The sequence below is a fragment of the Pygoscelis adeliae genome, unplaced genomic scaffold (genome assembly GCF_000699105.1).
Source record: "Pygoscelis adeliae isolate BGI_AS28 unplaced genomic scaffold, ASM69910v1 Scaffold218, whole genome shotgun sequence".
Taxonomy (NCBI): Eukaryota; Metazoa; Chordata; class Aves; order Sphenisciformes; family Spheniscidae; genus Pygoscelis; species Pygoscelis adeliae.
The window spans coordinates 1,728,253-1,751,252 of NW_008825433.1; the positions used below are offsets into that span (position 1 = coordinate 1,728,253).

General features: G+C 35.6%; 1 protein-coding gene across 1 annotated transcript in view; it reads left to right on the forward strand.

The window, feature by feature from the left end:
- FEZ2 (fasciculation and elongation protein zeta 2 (zygin II)) overlaps window positions 1–22,357 on the forward strand; it is a 29,505-nt gene extending 7,148 nt beyond the window's left edge. The window contains exons 5-9 of the mRNA XM_009331093.1: window positions 2,490–2,758; window positions 5,524–5,604; window positions 10,581–10,656; window positions 12,914–12,979; window positions 19,823–22,357. Coding sequence (XP_009329368.1) covers window positions 2,490–2,758; window positions 5,524–5,604; window positions 10,581–10,656; window positions 12,914–12,979; window positions 19,823–19,839 — 509 coding nt within the window. The 3' untranslated portion in view covers window positions 19,840–22,357. The remainder of the gene's footprint in view (window positions 1–2,489; window positions 2,759–5,523; window positions 5,605–10,580; window positions 10,657–12,913; window positions 12,980–19,822) is intronic.
- Window positions 22,358–23,000: the final 643 nt, after the last annotated feature.

Below are 23,000 nucleotides of genomic sequence, written 5' to 3' on the forward strand. Positions count from 1 at the left end.
TGTCCTTAGGTTTGGAGTTAATCAAGCTTGCTTGGTATTTCATATCATATTTATTTTGCTTTGCCTCAGGAGTTCATCTTGTCTGTTGCATCGTTATGGTTTAAAGGTCAGCCTTGACCAAACAATGCCTTGAGTTACTTTGGCAGATAATTTAACTTTGCTTCACCAGTTTCTCAGAATCTGCTTTCATGTCTTTCAGGTCACTATTTTATGAAAAGTTCTTGCTACCTTTTTTTGTGTGCGAAGCTGCTTCAGAGTTAGTCTGCATCTCTGAAATTGTTGCAGGGTTTTCCTAGAAACTGTCTGGCTTTTATAAGACAAGTCAGAGGTGTTAATGTTTAGGATTGAGAGCAGGAAATCAAAGCTTGTATTTACTTTTGTCTTGGATAGGAAAAGACATGTATTAAGACAGTCCAAGAATAAAACCAGTTACAGCTCTGGTTACGCAGGTGAGTCCTTTAGCCTACCTGTCTAAGATTTAATCCAATTAGTCTTCTGCATTTGAATTACTCTGTCTTCACTCACCTGCATCAGCTGAGTAGTTCCTATGTAGCCCTTTTGTAGGCTTTGATAACGACAAGTGATCTATCATAAACAAGTCAGGATTGCAGTTGGGTCATCTGCACCTCTGTTTTTGGAACAATTGTTACTTTGGCTGTGAAGCTGGTTCTTAAGTGTTGGGACTCACTGGTGCTCTCTCTAGTCTTCTTTCACAAAAACAAAACAGGGGTGCAACCTATGCTTTTTAGACTGTCCTTTGTACTGAATGCATATGGAACTTACATTAGTTTTTACCACAGAGTATACTCAGTTTCACAGATTGTAAGGCCTATTCTGTGACTTGCAGCCACAGAGCACCACATAATCTTGTCGCTGAATTTACCTGTCTTCCCTCTGCTTGTGTTTGAGTTGATGTTGCTATTTGCTATCGCTGACAGCCAGAGTTGACTTTGCAAAAAGTTATTGCTGTGGTAAGACGTACTGTGGTATGTGCAATGACTGTGAGCACAGCCAAGATCTGCGTTACATGTAGAGGCCATAACCTGCACGCTACATATTTAGAATAGTTTAAACAACAATATAGGCGATGGATGGTTCAAGCTACTTGAAGATTAGATCCTTTAGTATATGGTACTGTTCCAGCGTTTGAACAGAGTTTAAGGCCTAAGCTACTCTGAAAAACTGTGGCTCCTTGTCGGAGAACTGCCTTAACAGGTTTCATTGCTTTTTCTTTAGTAAGTAAGTGACAAGGAGCTTTCCCCAATCAGTTTTCCCTGCTGTAATTTAAGAGAGAAAAATCACATTTCACCTACTACCTTTGATGCTTCTAAGAGCTATACTTTTTTGTAGTTTGTGGCCTTATTTGTATTTTTCAACACTTGTCCGTAGGCACTTTCCCCTATAACAATTTTTTTAGACATGACGTTTACTAGACTAATTCAACGTAACCAAATCATTACAAACATCTATGCAGTGTCCTTAAACAGATTTTACTCTTCAGTGTAACCAGGACTAGCTGTTTCTCAAATGCCAATGAAAATGATGTTCTTTGACGTAGCAACTGATGGGACTTACTAGCTTCCTAGGTGTGTCAGACTTAATTGGGAATGGAAAGCAGTCCTCAAAGAACGTGCTCAATTTTAACCCAGCAAGCCTCAGAACATTATTCTTGGTCATAGTTTCACTCTCTATAACACATGACCCTTTAAAATGTACCTTTAAAATGCAAACCTGGAGGGGTTTTTTGTTTCCAAACTGACATTTTAAGTCTTCTGATTTAGCTTTAACCAATTGAGTCTCATGCTTTCTCAAAACTATTAATGCTTATTTTTGATCAAAATGAGCTTGTCAGCTAATTTTGATCTAGGTCTTTGTTTCAGGCAATACAAGGCCATGCTTTTGACTACAATCCCCAGCCAAAGAAAATTTGGAGGATTTTGTTGGTTTTTCTACTAAATGCATCTAAAAATATTATCAGAAAAGCTTGGTGCAAGCTTTTATTAATACGCATGAATACCTTAGCAATATCCCCAAGAAGATTCCCTCGCTCATAGACTATAGTTTCTGTATTACTGCAGGTGAAAAATCCAAGGATTCCAGAAATGCCTAAGTGTTGATTATTGTGTCAGAAAATATGGAGACATTTTACTTTGAACAGTGAGTGTAGGTGGAAAGTAATAGTTAACAGAGGTGTCAGTATTAGAAGTTTAGTGCTTAACTTCAGCTTCCTTAACTACAATATGCTCCTCATATTTGCAGATTATCTCAGATTTCTCAGAAATAAGAAGAAAGTATAACCATCTTCCTGTTGCTAATCGAGTTGCCTCTGTGATGTGTTTATTCCTTTAGGAATATTGTTTTGTTCTATGTAGTTTTAGAATTGAATTTTTTGTTTTGAAAAATTTCAGAGTACTTTTTTCTTCTAATTCACACAAGTATTCTCATGCTTAAAATCTTAACAGATTACTTTTTATATGAACTATTTATAGGAGTAAAAAGATTGTCTGTTGCCGAGTTAAATGAACTGCTAGAAGAAATTGAGACTGCTATTAAGGATTATTCTGAGGAACTGGTACAGCAGTTGGCTCTACGAGATGAGTTGGAGTTTGAGAAGGAAGTGAAAAACAGCTTCATTTCTGTCCTCATCGAAGTACAAAACAAACAGAGAGAACACAAAGAAACGGCAAAGAAGAAAAAGAAGCTGAAAAATGGTAGTCCTCAGAATGGCAAACAAGAAAGAGGTCATATGCCTGGAACAGTAAGAAAATTTTTCTAACTACTTATACATTCAAAATATTTTTTTGTTTTTTCCCTATGGGAAGTAGTAGTCCTAGATTATAACAAGATACCTGGTACATCTGCTTCCATGCCTTCATTCGCAGACAAGACTTAGGCACTTCCTATTGAGATTCTTTTGTTCACAAGGTCATATAACATTTTGCTCTTCTCATACTCAAAAAAGATTTTTTTTTTTTATTATTGTTTGCAAATTAGCCTGGAATCAGCGTACCTTTCTTGCAAAAAAATACTGTCTTTGGATGTACTGCTGTGTGTTCTATTGTCAGTAGGCAAACTCATTTATCTGTTTGGTTTCACTGTGTGAATTTTAGTATGTGTGTACCACTGTTAGTCTTGCAGGAGATTCAGTATTATTGTTGGTGTAGTTGTACAGATATTTATTGATCATGTTGGTTTTTAGGTAGGAAAAAAGTAAAAGTCTTACCCTGCATCTCTTGAAACCTGTGGCAGAGTTACTATGTCCAATGAGAGACAGGGGTGAGGCCAAAGTGTGGTGCAGGTGTACAGGAAGGAGATGATTTGGTTTATTCTTTACAGAACATAGCAACAAAAGGAAAAATGTCTTTCAAACAGAGTTTGAATAATAGGAGTCAGAGAATGAAAGAAATTAGGTTATTATCCTGTCAATGCAATTTTTTCTTTCTTATCTGTCAGGTATAATTTTAAATTGCTTAAGTGGGATATTAACGTTAGAATTTCTTAGTGTCTCTTATAGGATGCAGAAAATGTGGTTAATGTATTGTAGATCTTAGCTAAGTCCCAGAAAGAATGCTTCAGTTTGACATCAGAAGATTTTGGGGGTTGTTTTTCAAACACAAGGAATAGACATTTGTAATGAAACATTAATTCTTCAGAATCTATTTCTAAACTTACAAGGATAAGATACCTGTGATATAACCCAAATGGAGTTCTGATCTTCTCCGTCTAATGAAAAGTGTTTGTGTACATAGCTAAGTTTAAATGGAACTCTTTAGAAAGTATATGTCTGGAAAACAATACAAAATTGTCATCCCTTTGCAAGAGCACAGTGTAAAGTTCAAATGTACTTCTTTTTGGTTCTCAGTCATGGAAAAATAAAAAGCAGTATTCTAACTTGAAAGAAAAATAATTATTTGGTTTTGAAACTTGAGTCAAGAGATTCATAAGCTATTCTGGTTAGTCTCAAGTTTAGAGACTTGAGTGATGCTTTCAGGTATAACTGTGAGTGGTCCCAATATAAGACATATTTGTATTTGGTTGCTTCAAGATGCAGATGTGTCAGATTGCTTTCTGAGAGGGATCGAACAAACGTTTTCTCAAGTAAGACTGTAGCCTGCGTATGTGTGGTTCATTTGAAAATAGCTTTCACTATTACCAAGTATAGATTTGAGAGCCTTCTCCCAGAAAGAGGTACAAGCTTCCTTCCTTCAACACCCCTTTTTTTCTTTTTTTCTTTTTTTTAAAGAAGTGCTGAGAATGTGCATACAGATAGTATGTTCAAGTAACTTTGTGAAGAGTGAGTTTCTGTTAAAAAAGTATAACAAAGTCTCATTTAAATACAAAGCTTGGAAGTAGGGTTAATTTTTCATACTGTTAAGAAAATCAATTCCTTTGTAGATGCTGTAATTGAATTTTAATAAACAGAGGTTTTAATTCTTTGTCCTTGATACAGTCTTTGGGTAAATCACTTTCTTAGACTTCTAAAACTTTTAACCTCTCTCACAAGGGCAAACTGGGGAGTAATTAAAAATAGTCAGGGCTTGAAGATACCAGTTACTTCAAGCAGGGTATCTTAAAAGAATTAAGATGGCTTTGGCAACATCTGTGTCTATTTACTGACCTCATTGTGCTGTAGAAAGCAAATGAATACTGTATTCCAGCACATTTTATTCCCCCTCACATAAATAAATACATTCAGATACGCATGCTGAGGTGTGTGCATCATACTGCCCTATGTCAGCAGCTTGACAGTTTCTTCTTTTTATGTTCTTGTCAGTTGCTGATTTTTTATATGTCATGCTAAACATCAAAATTGTTTTGATTTTTTTTTTCTTTTTACTTGTCTTCTCCAGCAAGCAAAAAGGATTACAAAGTTCAAGAAAAAAACAGTGGTGGGATTATATATTAATTTTTCTTTACTTGGATTCCATGACTTCATGTAATGGAGCTTGAAATTAATATGGGTGCGTTATTAACTAATTGTGTATATTTTATCATATTGCAAAAAAAAAGGGGAATACTAATTGTTGCTTCAGTTGTGGAAGAGGAAGCATGAAAGCGTTAAATGTTTTAAAGAGGCAGAGCTGAAAATGACTGCCTCTGAACAGTGTTTCTAGTAGGTGCTTAAAATCTGAAAAATTGGTATCAGCAGTGTCTCTCAAAGTATATTGCCCAAACACGAATTTTAAAGGAGATTGTACTGTGAACTAAACTTTCAAAAATACTATTTTTTACATTTCAAAATGAAAACAACCTTAAAAGGCAAGTCTCGATTATTGGGTCTGCTGTGTGAAGATTTTGTTTGATTAATTTTCATGTAGATATACTGCTTAACTGCCATTATAAAGTTTGCTTTTTAATTGTAAAAATTAAGTAGGTGAATGAAAACATAGAAGTGTGCTGAAATACATCTTAGAGCTTGTCTTTGTCATTCGTCTTTTATAGTCTTGATAAATGCTGATTAATAGTCTTCTGAACTTTTCTCTGTCCCTTTTTTTCTTTCTGCTGTGTTTCACTACTTTTTAGCGCTTCAGCATGGAAGGGATCTCAAATGTCATACAGAATGGCTTCCGCCACACGTTTGGAAATTCGGGTGGAGAGAAACAGGTGCTGGGCTCTCTTCTCTCTTTTCCTCATTCTTTGCCTGCACTTTCGGTAGGAGCTGAGATCTTGAAAATTGACAGTAGTTGAAGATAAATGCTGAGACAGGAAAAACAGGACAAAAGTGTTGGAATCAGTACACTTTCCCTGCCTCAGGACTCTGACCAGCCTGCAGTCCCTTTCTCTCCTCAACAGCTCAAGACAGTCAGGACTTGATAGCCTGATGCACTGAAATAATAACCCTTATTTCTTACCCCAGACTAAAAGTCTGTTTTGGCATAATGCATGCTTTAAATACATTGCATGTCTGTCAAATCTAATATCCAATCAAAGAATACGTATCAGGTTAGACATAATGTTTTAGCCTTCATCATTAAGGACTTGGGTAATATCTACAACTGAAAAAAGGTTTTGTTTTCTTTTTTCTTCAAATGTTCAGAGCTGATATATCTAAAAACAGAGTAGCATCTGGAAAATGCATGGTCTTTTTGTCTTTGAAAGCTGCATGATGTTAAAAGCAGCCAAATGTGTGCGATGCAGATCACTGATACAAAAGACATAAGCCATAGGCAAGTCTGTGTCTTTTCATTGACTGTTTAAATGTTGAAATATACAGCACAGAGACCCAGCTCCAGTGGATATCTCTGTAGATGTTACATATACCTAAGTAGCAAGATTCTTATGCTTTATTTCAAAGTAATACTTAATTGTTTGTTTCAGAACTGTAGTATGTATTTTATTAAATGCATTCTGTATTTTGGTAAAGTGTTAATGCTTATGCTATTGTTTAGGCTTTTGGCACACGTTACAAAATATTGGTATTTTACATTATTTAACGCATACCCACCCATTATAGATTATGCAGTTGTGTCAGAGGAGCGCGTTAGATTTTTTTTAATTTAATTTTTTTTTTTTCCCCTGGTGAGAAGTCCATTGAGGCAATAAACTGCCTGGTAGTTTAGAAGTCATGGCTGATTAGGCTTTTGTCTGGAAGATGTCTGGAGTATCCTGCAGAGGAGTTCAGGAGGTAAAACAACTCCTCTCAAGTCATTCCTGAATCATGAGGTTAGAAATCATGCACTTTGCCCTCTTTCTCAAGCCAGGTATATGTATGAGAGTTCATGAATACATAGCTCCAACTATTTGTCGCCAACTTTGGGGTTCTTGAACACATGCATAGAGCTTACCTAACAGAGTTCTTACCACTCTACATTATCTCAATACTGGTAAAGTAATAGCTGTGCTGGTTTTTTTCTTTGCTATCTTTACCATTTAATAATAAATTACAGCTGTTTACCTTTATCTTTAGCTATTTTAAATATCTTGTATTTTCATAAAGTGAACATATTTAGCTATGCCAGCCCCTCTTATTTTTGGTTAAAAGACTTTTTATATGCGTGTCTCTATTCAAATACACCTTTTCTTCTTTGACTGCCTCCTAACTTTCTAGACCTAAGTAGCATAATCATGTATTAACAATAACACTGATTGGATAACTCTTCCAGTCACTTTTTGAGTTGGTTTACTAATGTTATTCTTCATGTTGATCATACTTTTCCCCTGATTTATCTTATACTATATCCTTGTTAGCAGGGTTATGGGTTTTGTTTTTTTCACTTCCTGTATCCTAAAGCCAATCATGGAAATAATAAGAACTTAAAATGAAAAATAGGGGAAAAAGGTAGGAAAGATACCAGCTCTTTTCTGATTTAGTCCTGGAAATCCATTTTTCCATGGCATTTGTTTTTTGTTTGGGGGTTGGTTGGTTTTTGTTATGTTACCAAACTCTGGCCCTGCTTTTAAAATACTGGTGTCATCTTCTTATTGCAGCAAGTTGCAAAGTAAAAAAAAAAAGTATCAGATGCTCAGTTGCTTAGTGCTGCTCTCAGAAGATTCGAGTGTTTTTTCAGGGTGTATTGTCATTCTAAACTCATGTTCAGGTGTTTTCTGCTAGCAGGGAAGTTATTTACCAATCTGGAGTTGTACTCCAAAAAAAATGCAAGGACAGACAATCTTTTTGTGTACCTTAGAAGGTAGAAGTTCATACACATAAAGTGACAGCATAAAGTTTATGACAAGTTTCTACAGTTATTTCAGAACTCTATTCAGTCTTTAATTTTAATGGTATTTACCACCTTTACTATTTTCTGGGTAGCATTACTCTGATAGGGGGTACTTTCCTTTTTAAAATTTTAGTCCTTTTTTGTGTGTGTGTTTGAGACACAGGTGAAAATGGCTTGGAATTTTTCAGTGTTTAAAGAGAAACTTCCAGTGGGAACTACCTGTTCCCATCTGATAACGCAGCTGGAAAAAACAACACCAACTGCATAAAAGCCATTGAAATGCTGGTAGCTCTTTCTGTGATCGTATTTCCAGAAGAAAATTCAAGATAGTCATCTTCATTTCGATTTTTAGGCATATTGAACACTTTCTATGGCTGATTACAAATTGCAGTGGGAATTGCTGCTTATCATATTGTCAAATCTGCTTCAAAAATTTAGAGGTCACAGTAGACTTAACACTTGGGCATGTCAGTAAGCTACGCTTTAGTCGTTTTTTCGTCCTTTTCATAATATGTTATCCTTCACAGAGCAATTCAGGGAATCGGTTTTTATGGTGCTATTATAGAGACTTATTGTTGCAGCAGCAAAGTATTGATGAGACAAACAAGGTGATTTCTGGAAACTAAAAGAAATTACTTTTTTTTTTTTTCAATTATTACTATTAGAGAGGAAAATTGGAAGGTGGAATTTACAGGAGAAGGAAAACAGGGAATATTGGTATTTGGTCCAGTGAAACATGTCCTAGTAATTTATTGTCTAGGTAAAGGGTAGAATGCCACTTAGTTCTGAAGGCTGGAAATGACAGCCTGGGATCTGATTTCTGAGTTAGTAGATCTACTTTCATCTCTGACATTTGAAGATTTAACAGCCTTATATCTAGCTGTTGATTCCGGTAATTTTCTTAAGAGTGCAAATCTCTAATGATACCTGTTGGCTACATCTGCTGGAAAAGAAATTGAAAATTGACTCTTTCCTAAGAAGCATTGCATACTTTCCTCTGCTGTGCTAAGTGGATGGGAGAAAATGCAAAAGGAATAGAGTGGGAGAAAAGCGCCCTGTGTTTGCCGAAGGTCTTGGTGAGGTGTCAGTACATCCCGTACAGTGGGTTCCCTTGAGTTACACAGAATTGAGTCTGTCTGGCCTTTAGGCAGAGGATATGGTTGGGCATGAGGTACGTGAGCCTGCTCTAAATATGGCAACGGTTATAGCTGTGTTTGGCAGCCCTAAATCTTCTTCTGCAAAGTGAACCTCTTCAGCAGAGTCTGAGTGACAGACTTGCTGAAGTGCTGCTACAGAGAGGAGGAGACCTTGTATGTAACATGTTTTCTGATTGTTACGTGGAGAACCACACATATCTCAAGTTGAATGAGAGAGAGAGGGTTGCTTTGCCTACTGCCTTGTAGCTGTTAACCCAGAATAAAGTTCCTGTTAAATTCTTAAAAATTGAATTGAGGGAGATTTCAGGAAGCTTTTTCATTAGGGAAATTCCCCTAATTAGTGATTTCAGTACTTTTGAAATGCTGACCTCTTTAAGAAGAATATGCATTCATATAGGCTGCAAAGTAAGATGTGGCCTACATGCATTTAACAAAAATCTTAGAGCAACAGGGTTACTTCAAGAGTTTGAAAATAAATCTTGGCTGCACTCCAAGTAGGAAAATCCAGAAAGATTTAAGAAAACTTTTGGTTTGGGGTTTTTGTTTTTTGTTTTTTGTTTTGTTTGGTGTTTTTGTTTGGGGGGGGTGTTGTTTTGTTTTAAAGCTGACAAGAAGGAAAGATTTCAGCAAAGAGTAAATAGAACAAAAGTGGAGTTGGTTTGAAACAATCTGTTGGCATACTTGACTATTAAAACTGGAAATTTAAATCAAAATCCAAATGGTGGGTTCTTATGTTTAATTAGGCTTGCTTTGTACCTTTTGGTTGGAAGTGTATAGGGTCAGAAGGTGAAAGCTGTCCGTTTTCATTTTCACCTAACTGTAGGGCAGTCTAATTTTCTTTGTGAAGAGGGCTGTACATCACCTTCTGAGCTGGGACTGGGCAACGCTCTTAGATCTGTCAAAATCCTTGGAATGTTTCACATTCTTAGTAAGAGTTACACAGTCACTGAGAAAATTCTATGGCTTTTTTTGAGGCTGTTCAAACATAGCATATGCCGAGTTTGAAGATTTGGTTTTTTTCCCCCCCGAATACTTGTTAGCACACTTGTACAAACCTGAATGCCTTACTTCATGTGCCCCCACAGCCTGTATCAGTTGTGCTCTGGAATCCTTTAAAAAGCTGACTGTTATCAGTTTCCCAAATGGTCTGAAGGCAAATCAATATTCACCTGCAAAGATTTTTCTTTTTCTTTTTTTTTTTTAATGTCCTTACTGGAAAGAAAGAATTACTTTCTGATTTTTGGATAGAACTGGTGACACTCGCATGATGTTTATACCTTGTTTTTAAGAGCAAGTGTGAAAATTGTTCGTCTGCATTTATAGTGTTGTTTGAGGGGAGGTGGTGGGAAGGTTGTTCTTCCAGCTTTTATTTCATTGTAAGAAGTACTTTAAATACATGAAGGGACTTCTGGTTGACTTCTGGAGGGAGGAGAGGAAAGATTTTACTATTGGTGGCTCTGAGTAATGGAGAAACTTTTTACTGTAAACAGCTCCAATTTTTTAAATACCTCTTTTTAGTGTTTAGCTGCATGACTTTTAAAGTGATGTTCACATCATTTGAAAAAAAAAAAAAAAAGTTGGCTTCTGTGATAAGAGCTTTGGGATGGAGAGGTAGAATCGTAATCTCTTGTGAAATATGATCTTTTGAAAAGCTTTTATTTGTGGCTAGCAATTTTAATTGCTACAATTTTTTGTAAAATAAAATGTGAGCAACATAATTGCATGAAAGGACTGTCAAGTAACTCTGTTTTTCATTTGACAGTACTTAACAACCGTCATTCCTTATGAGAAGAAAAATGGACCCCCATCTGTTGAAGATCTTCAGACATTAACCAAAAGTGAGTATGTGAAGTTCCTTTCCTCTTTGTATTTCCAACTGTGGTTGCTCAAAACCAATGAATCGTACAGTTATCTCTTCCCCCTTACCCTATGGCATGTATGTAAAGTTGCATGGTTTTTAACTGTGCATTTTGGCCAGTTTTTGCTTGTTTTCTGAGCCTTCACGGTATGTTTGTTTTCTAGCTGTTCTCTGAAACCCTGAAGGCTAGAAACTTGCATGTATCAGAAAGTAAATGTTCTCACATTATTTCAACAGGTGGGCCTTATGGAAATATCGCATGTCATGGAAGTTGGCAATACTGTCTTATAGTACCTGATATACCCCTGTTTGTTTAAACTCGCTGTGCTTTATTGAGGTTATTGTAATGACTTTCAAAAATTGGAATGGATGTCGGGATGCTTATGAGTAGTTGTTTAATGAATGCACTTAATTGCCTTTAAAATAGCCTGCTTCTCTCTGTGGTTTTTTTTCTGTGTGTGTTAATAAATTTTAATAATTAGGGAGTATAAACCAAACAGAGTTTTGACAGTGCTTTGAATTCCCCTTTCTTCACATCTTGTTAGGCTAGATCCTCAAAATAATTTATGAGTTCTAAGTCCTCTGTTTTTTTTATTCTGATTTGCATGAAAAATAAGTTTGTATTTTTAAAAAATGAATTATTAAGGTGGTTAAATACAGCAGAGCATCTGTGGGAGTCAGTGGGATCTCCTTCATTTGAAGTTTATAGGAACAGTTTAAAAATAGATGGTAGAGTGCGTCAATGTATTTGATCACATCTCAGTGCAGGGCTTTGGATCTAACTACGTCTTAAGGTAGTAGTTTCCAGCAGCACAGGTCTGTGATTCCACAGGTGGCTGAAGGATGGTAAAAAGCTCATTGGTTGTTTCCTGGAGAGAGAAAATAAGTATTGTGCAAATTCTGGAGTAAATTAAATGTTTAAGCAAGAATTAAATGCTTTTTATTTTTCTGCAGTAGACACCCCTAGCTGGTAATTCATATTTATTCTGTGACAAACATATTTTGCATTTTATATTTACTCCTGCGGAGAAATTTTATCCTCTTGCCATGTTTAAATTTCACTTGAAAATATTCTCAAAAATTCACTATTAAGCAGAGAGAGGTTAAAGCCTCCTGAAAACGTTTTGTGTTGTTTGACCGTTTATTAACAAAATGTCTTGTACAAATGCACTGTAAAGAGTATTAACAGTATTGCCTTCTGTGGGCTGGCTGGAGCTTGATCCTGTGACTCAGTTGCAGATTTCTGACTCGCTCTCTATGCTGTTGTTGAGGCAGACAGTAAAGCAGGTGTTTGGGGTTGTTTGGTTGGTTTTCCGATCAAAGCTGTGTATTATTGCATAGTTATGAACACTAATATCTTGCTTCAACATAAAAATTGAAATAAAACACTTGTTGTATTTCGAGTTCAGAGTCTCATATGAGGAATTTGGAGCTTATGAAGTACTGCTATTCAGTATAATTCCGTACTTTTGATTCTTTCAGTTGTGTCCAGAGCATTTCATAAAGGATTGTCATTGTTTTTGTTTATGGAGTAACAGACAAGCTTCTTTGTGTCAAGTTGAGCTAGTCCAAATTTTTTTCCTTCTTCAGAAATATGCAAGGATGGACAATTTTGACTTGATATTTGTCACAAAAATGGCATTTTGGCGTTATTCTAAGTTAATGCCAAATTCAATCATGTATTTAAGATTTTTCTAAGCTACAGTTGCTAATGTTCACCATTTCAGGGGAAAAAAAAACACCAACATTTTCATCAGAGCTTTCACAGCAGTGTTTCTCCAGAAAAGTGTCATTATTCCATGAGTCAGGATGAAGATCAAGGAAATAAATTGAGTGATGGAGCATACTTTTTTACTTAAGATTTCCAACCCTCCAGCAGTTGTTAGCATATTTTAGTTTTGGATGTGGTGACTTTCTTTTGGAGATCTTTTTTTTTTTTTTTTTTAATAGGGAAGAGGTGCTTTTTTGTTGTTATGACTGATGACATTTTACTGTAATAATTAACCATGTAAAATGGGTCTCTTGCATGCATCTACTGTGGAGTTCAGTGAGAATTACACAAGTGAAAGGTGGAGATATGATGTGTCTCATTGTATTTTCTCACATTCCAGTTAAGAGTTTTCTTCCTAATCTGGTGGTAATATCCCTGTGACTAGTTGAAACAGCTTCATGGTATTTCTTTTCAGTGTTGTCTTTATGACTAAATATCTGAATTTTTTTTTTTTTCCATACTTCAGTCCTGCATGCCATGAAAGAGGATAGCGAGAAAGTGCCAAGCTTGTTAACAGACTATATTTTAAAGGGTGAGTATGTTTCTTAGCAGGGATTTTTTAATTCTAAATTAACTTCATGTACATACAAGGTGCGTTTGAGAAGAGTAGTCCTACCGCATTCATGAATTATGTTGCCCTTCTATCAAACACAGCTCTCATTTATATTCTCTTCTTTTTTGTCCAAGGTTTCTGAGCATACAATTCATAAATAAAATGTGTTTATTTCGTTTGTGATAGTATAATATAGCAAAGTATGTGGTGTATATTCAAATAGCTGAAGGACATCAGCAGGAGCAGAGCAGTCTGGCTTACAAAGTTAAATGGGTGTAGTTAAAAACTTGTGTTGTATAGGTTTTTCAGACTTGAAATTCAAACTGCCTATGGTAATCACAGATTTGCTAGGTAAAGTGCTTATAGCTTTGTTTTAAGTGTTACTTTCTGACCAATAGTAAAAATTATTTATTTTACATTTACTTGTTATACCTTCTTCACGTTTTATTTAAAATATTTGTGTACCAATCATTTATTTTCCGGTGTTATACATTAATTATATTAATAGAATGTCAGACATTGAAAATCATTGCTTGCTTTAGCTGTAAGGAGTTGTTCCAGGTAGTTACCATGTTGTTAAATTACTTTTAAACGTTTTTCTTCTGACTTCATTTTTGCCTAGATCTTATTAATGCTTATGTGCTTACTTAATTCTTGACATATAAATGGTACCATCTTCTTTAGTGTTTAAAGTTTAGCATACGCATTAAACTCCCAAGATCTGAACAAACAGATGTACAAAAGGGTGATGGATGCCTTTATATTTGCCACCCAAACGTATATTATGTTCTGCTTCATGTTCATATGCTGCAAACTTTTTCTCCTGGTATCATGCTTTCCAAGTCTTGTTTTGTCAAATACAATCATTTGACTTAACTCCCTCCATATGATTTTTAAAGGTTTTTGTATCTCTTACACAGACTTCTAATCACTCTCATCTCGTAGAGATTTGAAATTACTTTCAGATTAAAGTTGTGGATGAATTTAGTGTGCTGTTGCTTCAGAAAATCTGAAAGGAGAGCCATGCAGTATTCTAGAAGCTCTGACAGACTTCCTGTTGGAAGAGGCTCATTTCTAAGTTTCACGTAGGGTTGCAGAACTACCACATACAATAAGAATGCGGAGATTCTTTCAGTTGATTCCTTTGATTGCTCCATTGTTTACTTACCCTTTCTGAAAATCCTTCCTATATTAGACAGATGTATTTGCTTATGAGTTGAGAGCCATTTAGGCTCTCTTTTTTAAATGGTGATGGCACTAAACTTTAGTTTTGTGAAGCAGAATCTTTGACTGAAGAGGATGAAGTGTTGTCGATAATTAAAGCTGTTTGCTTTTCATTATAATACATCTGGTAGAAACTGATTGGAATGAATAGTGCTCTTTACAGTGTCTGCTCTTATTTTTAGATGTAGCTATCCAGAAAAGCTTTCAGATTACTAGGATACTGAGAAGAGACTGGCTGCCTAGGGAAACAGAGAAATCTTCTGCATAGAAGGCTTATAAAAGTAGATTAGCTGAACATGTGACAGGGTGATCTAGGAAGCTTGATACTGAGGTTCCCTCCTACCTCTGCATGCTTGTGATTTTAAAATCACCAGGGGTTTTCTACTAGCTAGATGCAACAATTACAAAAACATCATGCTCACATTAAATGTGTTGGATCAAACAGGTCTTCATATACAAGCACTGTTGTCTCTAAATGGTAAAAGAAATGTTTGCAGCATGAAAAGTAATCGCTCACTCGCATCACTTGTACTGAAAGGAAAAGGTGATTTCCCCTCTGCTGCCATGATTTCATTACTGAACAGAACTAAGCCTTTCTCACTCTTCTGTGGGTCTGTTTGCACAACAGCAAGCAGTTGTACAAGCTAGTGAGCACAGAATTTTACTCTTCCTTTCAATGTAGCCTTAACTAAGCTTCATATTGCTATGTTTAGATTATGTTAAACATTTATAGCTCGACTGACAGTGTTACATTGTAATGTAGATTTATCCTGTGGAACAGTGTCCTGTTCCAATCTTCCAATTGTTTCTGAAGTTGTAATCTGTTTCTTTTCTTTTTCTGCCACTAAAACTTCTGGTCTGAAGCCTCAGTGAGACTTCATACATGGCACAAAATACTCCCAGCCACCTGTCTATCGTCTGAAAATTATTTTTAAAGCTTGTTAAAGGGAGATTAGATGATTCTAAACAATCACTTGAAGCAACTTCCAGCTCAGCTTTTGTACCTGAAATTCCAACCTACTTCCTGAATTTCAAAATAAAAGGAGTGACCTACTTCTTAAAGAGTCTGTTCTCTTCACTGGAAGGATAAAAAATGTCTTGGCAAGGTGAAAATAATTATGAGGATTTAGGGGTTTGAATTTGTTTTCCAAAAGAAACAGGAGGATAACAAGTTCTGGACCCAGTAATAATAATCCGTATGGTATAGTGATAACTACTCATTTTACATTTGTTTACTCTATGATCCACCTATTCTCTTAGACTGAATGGATTCCATTTCTTTTTATTAAGCTTTAATCAAGAAATGACATTTAAATGTGTGAATTATATCACCAAAGAGACTTAGTTCTGTTAAAATCTGTTAACTGCTTGTTCCTTTGAGGATAATTTTTTCCAGTCTTAGAACAAAAAAGCAGGCAGTAAATTATACGTGACAATAGGATATGTGTAGCTTTATGGGAAATCCAGTTAGTGTGGCATTTGTTAGCACAGGTAAAACCTTCTTTCTAGCTCGATATTCTATTTTACACAGCAAAGAAAAAAAAGATCTTACTTGTAAGTTCTTAACTTTTTTTTTAAAGCAGCACTGTCTTTTTATTCTATGGTATTTAAAAAATTAGAACATGCTAGTCTTATGTGGGTGTTATGGCTGTCCGCAGAAGTAGTAATAAACTTGCCCAGATATTGTTGGTTACCGTTGAAAAGTTAGTGTTTAGAATCAAGAGCTGAAGAAAAAATATCAGGAAAAAAGTGATTCTAACAATTGCCCTAGTATTGTTGGCGTAATGTAATGGGACAAATAAAAGAAAAATGCTGTGAACCTGGAGGGGTTAATGGAACCATAGATTGAGCAGTAAGTGTTCATTTAACAAGAGATCTTGCCAAATTCACTGACGCTCTGATAAAACAAAAAAGACAGAGAAATAAGTTTATATTTTCTCTGAATTTCATGGTGTTTTGTAGAAGTGTCACCATCTTGAATATCTTGAACTAAATGCCATAATAATTCTGAAATTTGTGAAAGACTAAATTTGGATCAGATAGGAAGACACACACAGACCCCCTCCGTGTGTGTTGTCTAATACTTGGTATCTTCATTTAATAATGGTAGAGTAAATTTGTTTTGGCAAGGCAGTTTAGCCAAGAGCTGGAGCACAGGACTGGAACTTGAAGGAGAGTTCTGCAACCAGAGCTGCTATTGACCTTCTATGTTACCATGGATCTTTCTTGCACTTTTTTTCATAACCAGCTAATGCTTCTGAAACACTGGAAGTAGAAATCCTCAAAATACGGGATGTGCAAATGCAGTATAATAATGAATTGAAAAAGTCCAATGCAACTCAGTTCATTCCATGTTAGGAAAAAAGAAAACTCCATATGCATTTCTGAATAGGATTATTAGTTTTGAAATTACTTCTGGTGTTTGCTTCTTTAAAGCATCCTCTTTTCCCAATTTCTACCGCCCCCTTGTGTCCCCCAAAATGTTAAAAATATCATCATTTTGTCCTCATGCTTAAGTCTCTCTTTCCAGTGATCAGGTAGCTCTCCCCTGGATCTATTCCATAGGGAGTACCTCCTCAAAGGTAAGCATCCCAAAGCCAGACTGTGTACATATTCCATGTCGAGTCTTGTACAATGCAATAACTTACCTTCTCTTGTTCATGTTACTCTTGATGCAACCTAAATTATTTTCAAGGGGATTTTTTTCCTTTTGTGGGATTTTATTTCTTTTTACTTTTCAGTGAACATTTCCATCTTGAAGTTAGTAATAATGAAAGGGACTTAGTGATTTGCTTTGCAAGTATGTTATAGTTCTTCTCCCACCAGCATATGATTCATATTCTATTTTACAGATTTAGAATGAAAATAGATGGTAACATGAAATTGATAAGCATTTGCAATTGTGCTTCCGTTTTTCTGAATATATTTTTAATACATTAATATTGTTGTTATATTTTATCACTAGGGATCATGGGTGTCAGTCTCTTCTCCCAAGTAACAAGTGATTGTTACAAGAGGAAACGGCCTCAAATTGCACCAGGGGAGGTTTAGGTTGGATATTAGGAGAAACTTCTTCATCGAAACGGTTGTCAAGCATTGGAACAGGCTGCCCAGGGAAGTGGTTGTGTCACCATCCCTGGAGGTATTTAAGACATGTAGGTGTGGCACTTAGGGACATGGTTTAGTGGTGGACTTGGCAATGTTAGGTTTATGGTTGGACTCAATGATCTTGAGGGTCTTTTCCAACCTAAATGATTGTATGATTCTATGAAGTAGAAACTGAGATTTGGAGGAGCGTGGGGGAATGCCTTTGACAGGGAAAGAAATATCAAGCCAACACTCTGAAATACTTGATCTTAGAAAGCACGCGTTTGGACTGAAGCTGGCAGCTTAGTAAGCTCACTGTATTTAAATGCTGTTTGTGCTCATCTTTCTACTGATCTCTTTTGATGGTTTAACAAATATAATGTGCTTTGAAAATACTGCGTTTGTTTCCATTGAAAGACCTACTCAAGCAAGTAAGCAGCAAAGTTTCTTGTGCATAAGTTAAGATGTAAAGCAAGGGGCACAGATGGAGGTATTTTTGTCATATCTTGTAGTTGCACTGGTTTTAGGTGTTGCAACGAGAATAGGTATCATATCCTTAGATGTCAATACAAACATGCTTTCTATACCCATTGAATTTTTTTTTTACAGAAGCTTTCAGTCTTTCTTCTTGCGTGTGTAATGTTTTTCTGAATATATATTACACATACATAACTGAATATACATAACTTTCTGCGTTATGATTTATTTGCCAAGTACAATAACAAAACAAATAGTAGCATCTGTAATCCTTGAAGTATGCCAGTTTAGGCTGTTTTCTGAAGAAAATGCCTCTGTGCAGTTGTGTTGTCTGTCCCTTCAGCCTCACAAATAATAATTGCCAATTTCAACCCCACAAGACAGACAGAAAAGTTACGGGAATAACTGTGTTTCACAAATACTGTAGGCAACTGCATCTAGGTAGGAGAAGGACTGAAACTACTGTTTCTATTGAGCTAAAGGCTGTTGGCTTTTAAAAGCCAACATAAAGTTGGCCAGATAGCGTATTGACCTGTACATGAATACGTAAAAGCTTACAGTAGCTCCTATTAGTTTGGGAGCATGAGGACAGAGGAACAATATGGGGAGGACCTGGTGGGATGGAGTTCATGGCAAATTTAAAGTAGAAGCTGAGGAAGGCATGGTGGGAAGGGGAGTTACCTAGTTTTATTGTTATGGGGGTAAGGAGGAATATCTGAGGAAATCTGCTGGAAGCAAGGGTGCCTTAATTTAGCTACTTGCAGAACAAATCAATGAGAGATATGAAATGTTAGCCTGTAGATATACACAGAATCAAAATATTAGGGATAAGTTGCCCGGTATCACACCTAGACACATTATTTCAAGATTATTAGTTTTTACTTCCAGTTTTTGAAAAATATGAAGATTTAACTTTGTGTACTGGGATAACTTTTGAATATAACATATTACCAGTATGATACGCAAACTGAATAAATCATTCTCTGTACCCCTGCATGGTTAATTGCTTAATTCGAGAACTCATGTAAGTGTAAATAATTGTGACCTTCTTAAAACATAACTATTATATATAACAATATATAACTATGTAGTATTTGTAGCTGAAATAAATGCATTTGAAATCAGATGTGTCCTTACAGTAAACTGTTCTGAGATGTATTTATTGCTAAGCTTTGTGTTCTTTTCCAATTATCTTTAAACAGTAATTGTGACATAAAGTACAGTGCTAAAAATAATACGCTATACATTACTACTGAGTAAAATGCATGAAATCTGTCTAGTATTTTATTTCAGGCTTTTTTCTGAATGTAGGTGTCATGAAAGCAGAATCATTTTTCCATCTTTCAGCTTGCTTTGCTATTTCATATCTGATCTTTCAAGCTTCTAGTAAAGGCTTAAAAAATGCACAGTTTTTTGTTTTAATAAAGCAAGAATTTACTCCTGGTTGTATTTTTAAATTATGCAAATATTTCAGATAACAAGAACATTTCTTTTCATGCCTTTGAAGTTTTTCTTTGTTACACCTGACTTCTTTATTTGCTTTTGTGTTGTGCTAGCATTGGTTTGAAAGCTGGATTGCTCTGAGGTTTGTGTCTTACATGTGAAACAGGAATGAGAAACACGTGAAGGACATGTCTTGTCTTCCCACTATGTGATTCAAGTACACGCACCAGAATTAGAAAGTGGAGTTAGAATCTCAAATTGTCAGTGCATATTTTTAAAATATAACTGCATGCATCACCTTTTATTTAATGTTCTGTTTTCTAATAGAACACCTCAAAAAGCACTGTTTAAGACATGACCTTTAGTTAACTCATTTCTGGGTAATATTAGTTAAAGATAGTGGGTTGTGTCACTTAATTATCTTTTGAGAAGAGGATGACATCTTAATTGCCAGTTTCAATTGATTTCTAGATTTTACCGTGTTACTGACAGGGTAGAATTCAACATTTAAGTATTTTAGTATACACAATACATTTTATACAGGCTAACTTCACTGATGTTTATCAAGATGTGTTTGTGATTCTTTCGCAGTACTGTGTCCTACATGAAGAGGGCTGCCTTTCAGAATTAGCCATGCTCCTTCCTGTGATGAGAAGCTTCCCATGGATATAACTCATAGTATTTTTTCATTTGGCAGTATACCTAAACCAGTATGCATTTACCTCCTCTATGTGTGCGTGGATTTTCTGATCCTACAGTAAGTCTTCTGGGCATGACAACTTATCCATTTTAACTTAACAGTGCAATGAACTGGAGCAGGGAACAAACATCGTACAGTTTTACTCACATTGTTCTGGCTTTTTTAAGTCTATTTTTACATTGTATAGCATGTAGTAAGTCCTCCTGCACATTTTGTTGTTGGAAGGAAAAGTAAACTTTGAATAGTGTAAATAAAATAAGACTAGTTTTAAGGAATCCATATTTAAAAGCATCCTTAGTTCCTATAGCAAAGATGCAAAAAGGGTTATAGTCGGGCTTGGACTAAAAGATTCAAGTGAGTTCTCCAGGAAGCACTCCAGAACAGTGCTGGTGGAAGTCAGCATTCAACACTTCTTTCAAAATGGTAACTTTGATTGAACTACACAACAGTATTGTTCATACAGTGAACAAATCCAGATTCTTTGATGGTTTGGCATAAGTAATTGGTGTGTTACCTATCCCTGTTATCTAACACAAACATCCAAGTTATGTAATATTTCATATTTGTTTTTATTTTAATTATTAATGTTCATGTGGCTTAGATATTCTCCCATATTGCTGCTATAATTTTACTGGTTTTAGTAAGTGTTTGATATTAATGAAAATGCTTCAATATATAAACATTTTAAAAGGCTATATCTTTTTAAAAATACATGTACAGTTTGAAAAACTTGCATATGGGTTCCAGGTTACTGTTATATTGAGACGTTGCTGTGTATCTCTAAATTTTACTACAAATCTCTCTTGTAAATTGTATGCACTGTCTCTTCTGTGATGATGTATCTGCATTCAAACAGATGAGAATGTATTTTACAAATCCTGTAAAAGAAACATACCCCATAATCTCAACATTAAATACTTGTCACAAATAATTTTGCCAGTCTTAAAGATTAGATTGAAATATAAGGAGTACTAATAAAAATAAAGGAACTATTTTCTAGGTTGATTTCCTATTGATTCTACAGCCAGATTTATATACTTGTATACGTAAAGGCACTGGAAGATAAGGTTCTAAAGAGATAAACGTCTTTTCTTCAAACAGTTTTTTCCATTTGAAGTCTTCAGTCTTTTTGTTAGTTGAAGAGATATTTGCTCCTGAATACCTTGTGTCACTTCTTTAGTACTCAGTTTTTATTGTCGTCACCAAATACTCGTTTTGATCAGTAAAACACATTCAGTTTGAAAATAGTTCTCATAATGCTTTCTTTTTTTTCTAAAGGCCTCAATATTTTTGTCTTTTGTGCCTTTTTCAGTCAGTAAAGATTTCAGCTTAAAATTCTTTCCTCCTCCCTTTCCCCCCACTTGGCCACCAATGGATACTTGCCAGCCTGCTCAGGAATAAATAGATCCTCTGCATAAGTGTGTCATATGCGAGGAAGTTTTTTTGTTCCTTTATTCTACTTCATTTGTGGTTTCTGTAACAAGAAAGCTGCCATTTATTTCTTTAGCTGATGTGTTACGAACTCATTATGGCAATGCTTTTTCTATAGAAATGCTTGGTGTTGACTATTGATGCCTGGAAATTGGCAAAGGGGATGACCCTGCTTTGCTTCATTTTTTTTTTTTAAAAAGATGCACATGTGAAACACACCATGTGTCCAAATGAGATCTATTCAGAGATGTTTCAATCTACTTTTGAGGCTTGAGGTGACAAGATGGAACAAAAAAGAAGAAAATTAAGGGAATAATTAAAAAAAAAAATAAAACAGAAAACACTTTTGACAAAGTTTGTGTTGTTAGTTGTAGCACATCTTGGATGACAAAGTCACAAAATACTAAAAGTAGTAAAACTTGAAAGAAAACCCAACACTAAAGACCAGAAATGGCTTTAGTGAGCTAAGCATCTGGTTGGGTATATCATGCCCCTCATCAGACTAAACAAGGTTTCATTATGAAAAGTACCTGTTTACCTTGTATGTAGAATCCTGGCATTAAACAACAGCTGCCAAAGGTGGCAAGTATTATATATACACCTATATTTGTACATTAAAAAAAATAGATCTCAAAACATTTGAATAAAAAGAACCATGCAGATCTGCTTTTCTGCCGAGTTCTATGTACTTCATATTCTCTATTATGCATCCTTTTTCCAGATGCATTATTGAATCTTGCATTCTTTCAGGGAGCTGGATTTCATTATTATTTTTAGTTTTAGCATGTGATAGCTTTAAATGGCCACCCAAGAACGGTTGCTGACAAATACCCTAGAAGACATTTGGTAAAAATACATTTTTACCAAAATCCGTGCCATTTTTAATATGAAGAGTCCTGGAAGCAAAATGTCCTTAAAATCATTGAATTTTAAGTTACTTAAAGTTAGGTTATTTGTGTCACTTGCTTTAATAGCCTTTTTTTGTTGTTGTTTTTTCCTTTTTTTTTTTTTTTTTTTCTACCCAACCCTTTTTCTGGGTTTCAGCTACTTCATTTAATATAACCTTATTCACTTGCTGACTGGAGTCAAATTTTGAGTCAAGGACTGTCTGGACAGTATGTCAGAGGTAGTCAAGAGTCTTAGAATTATGTTTTCTCGGTTAAGGAAAGAAACTTCAAAACAATGTCAGTTCCTTTCTGGTGAAAGATAATGATTTAGCTAGACTCTCAGCTGGTGTGGGTTATTGGTGATAAAGAATGTCTGCTGCTGACTGTGCCAGGTAGTTGTAGCCTTTAACTTGGAGCGGTGGTTTTATTGCAGCAGTTGGCATCATTGTTGCTTCCAGACTGGATTACCTTGGTATTCTTTCTGCATGCATGTCACTTGGAAACTGCCGCTTGCCCAGAAATGGCACTCTGTGAGCTTGGCAACAGGGTTGATAATCAAGCGTGTGTCTCTGCACAGCATTGTTTACAGCAGCTGCCTCCTCACTTCCAAGGGGACAGCTTAAGAGAAAGGTTTCGACTCCTGAAGTTGTAGATGGCGCAGAGCCTGTGTAGCAGGAAGCCTGCTTCTCCAGCTGTGGCAGCAATGGGCAGTGGAGCTCAGCAGCTTGCTTCACGTCAAACAGCATCTACC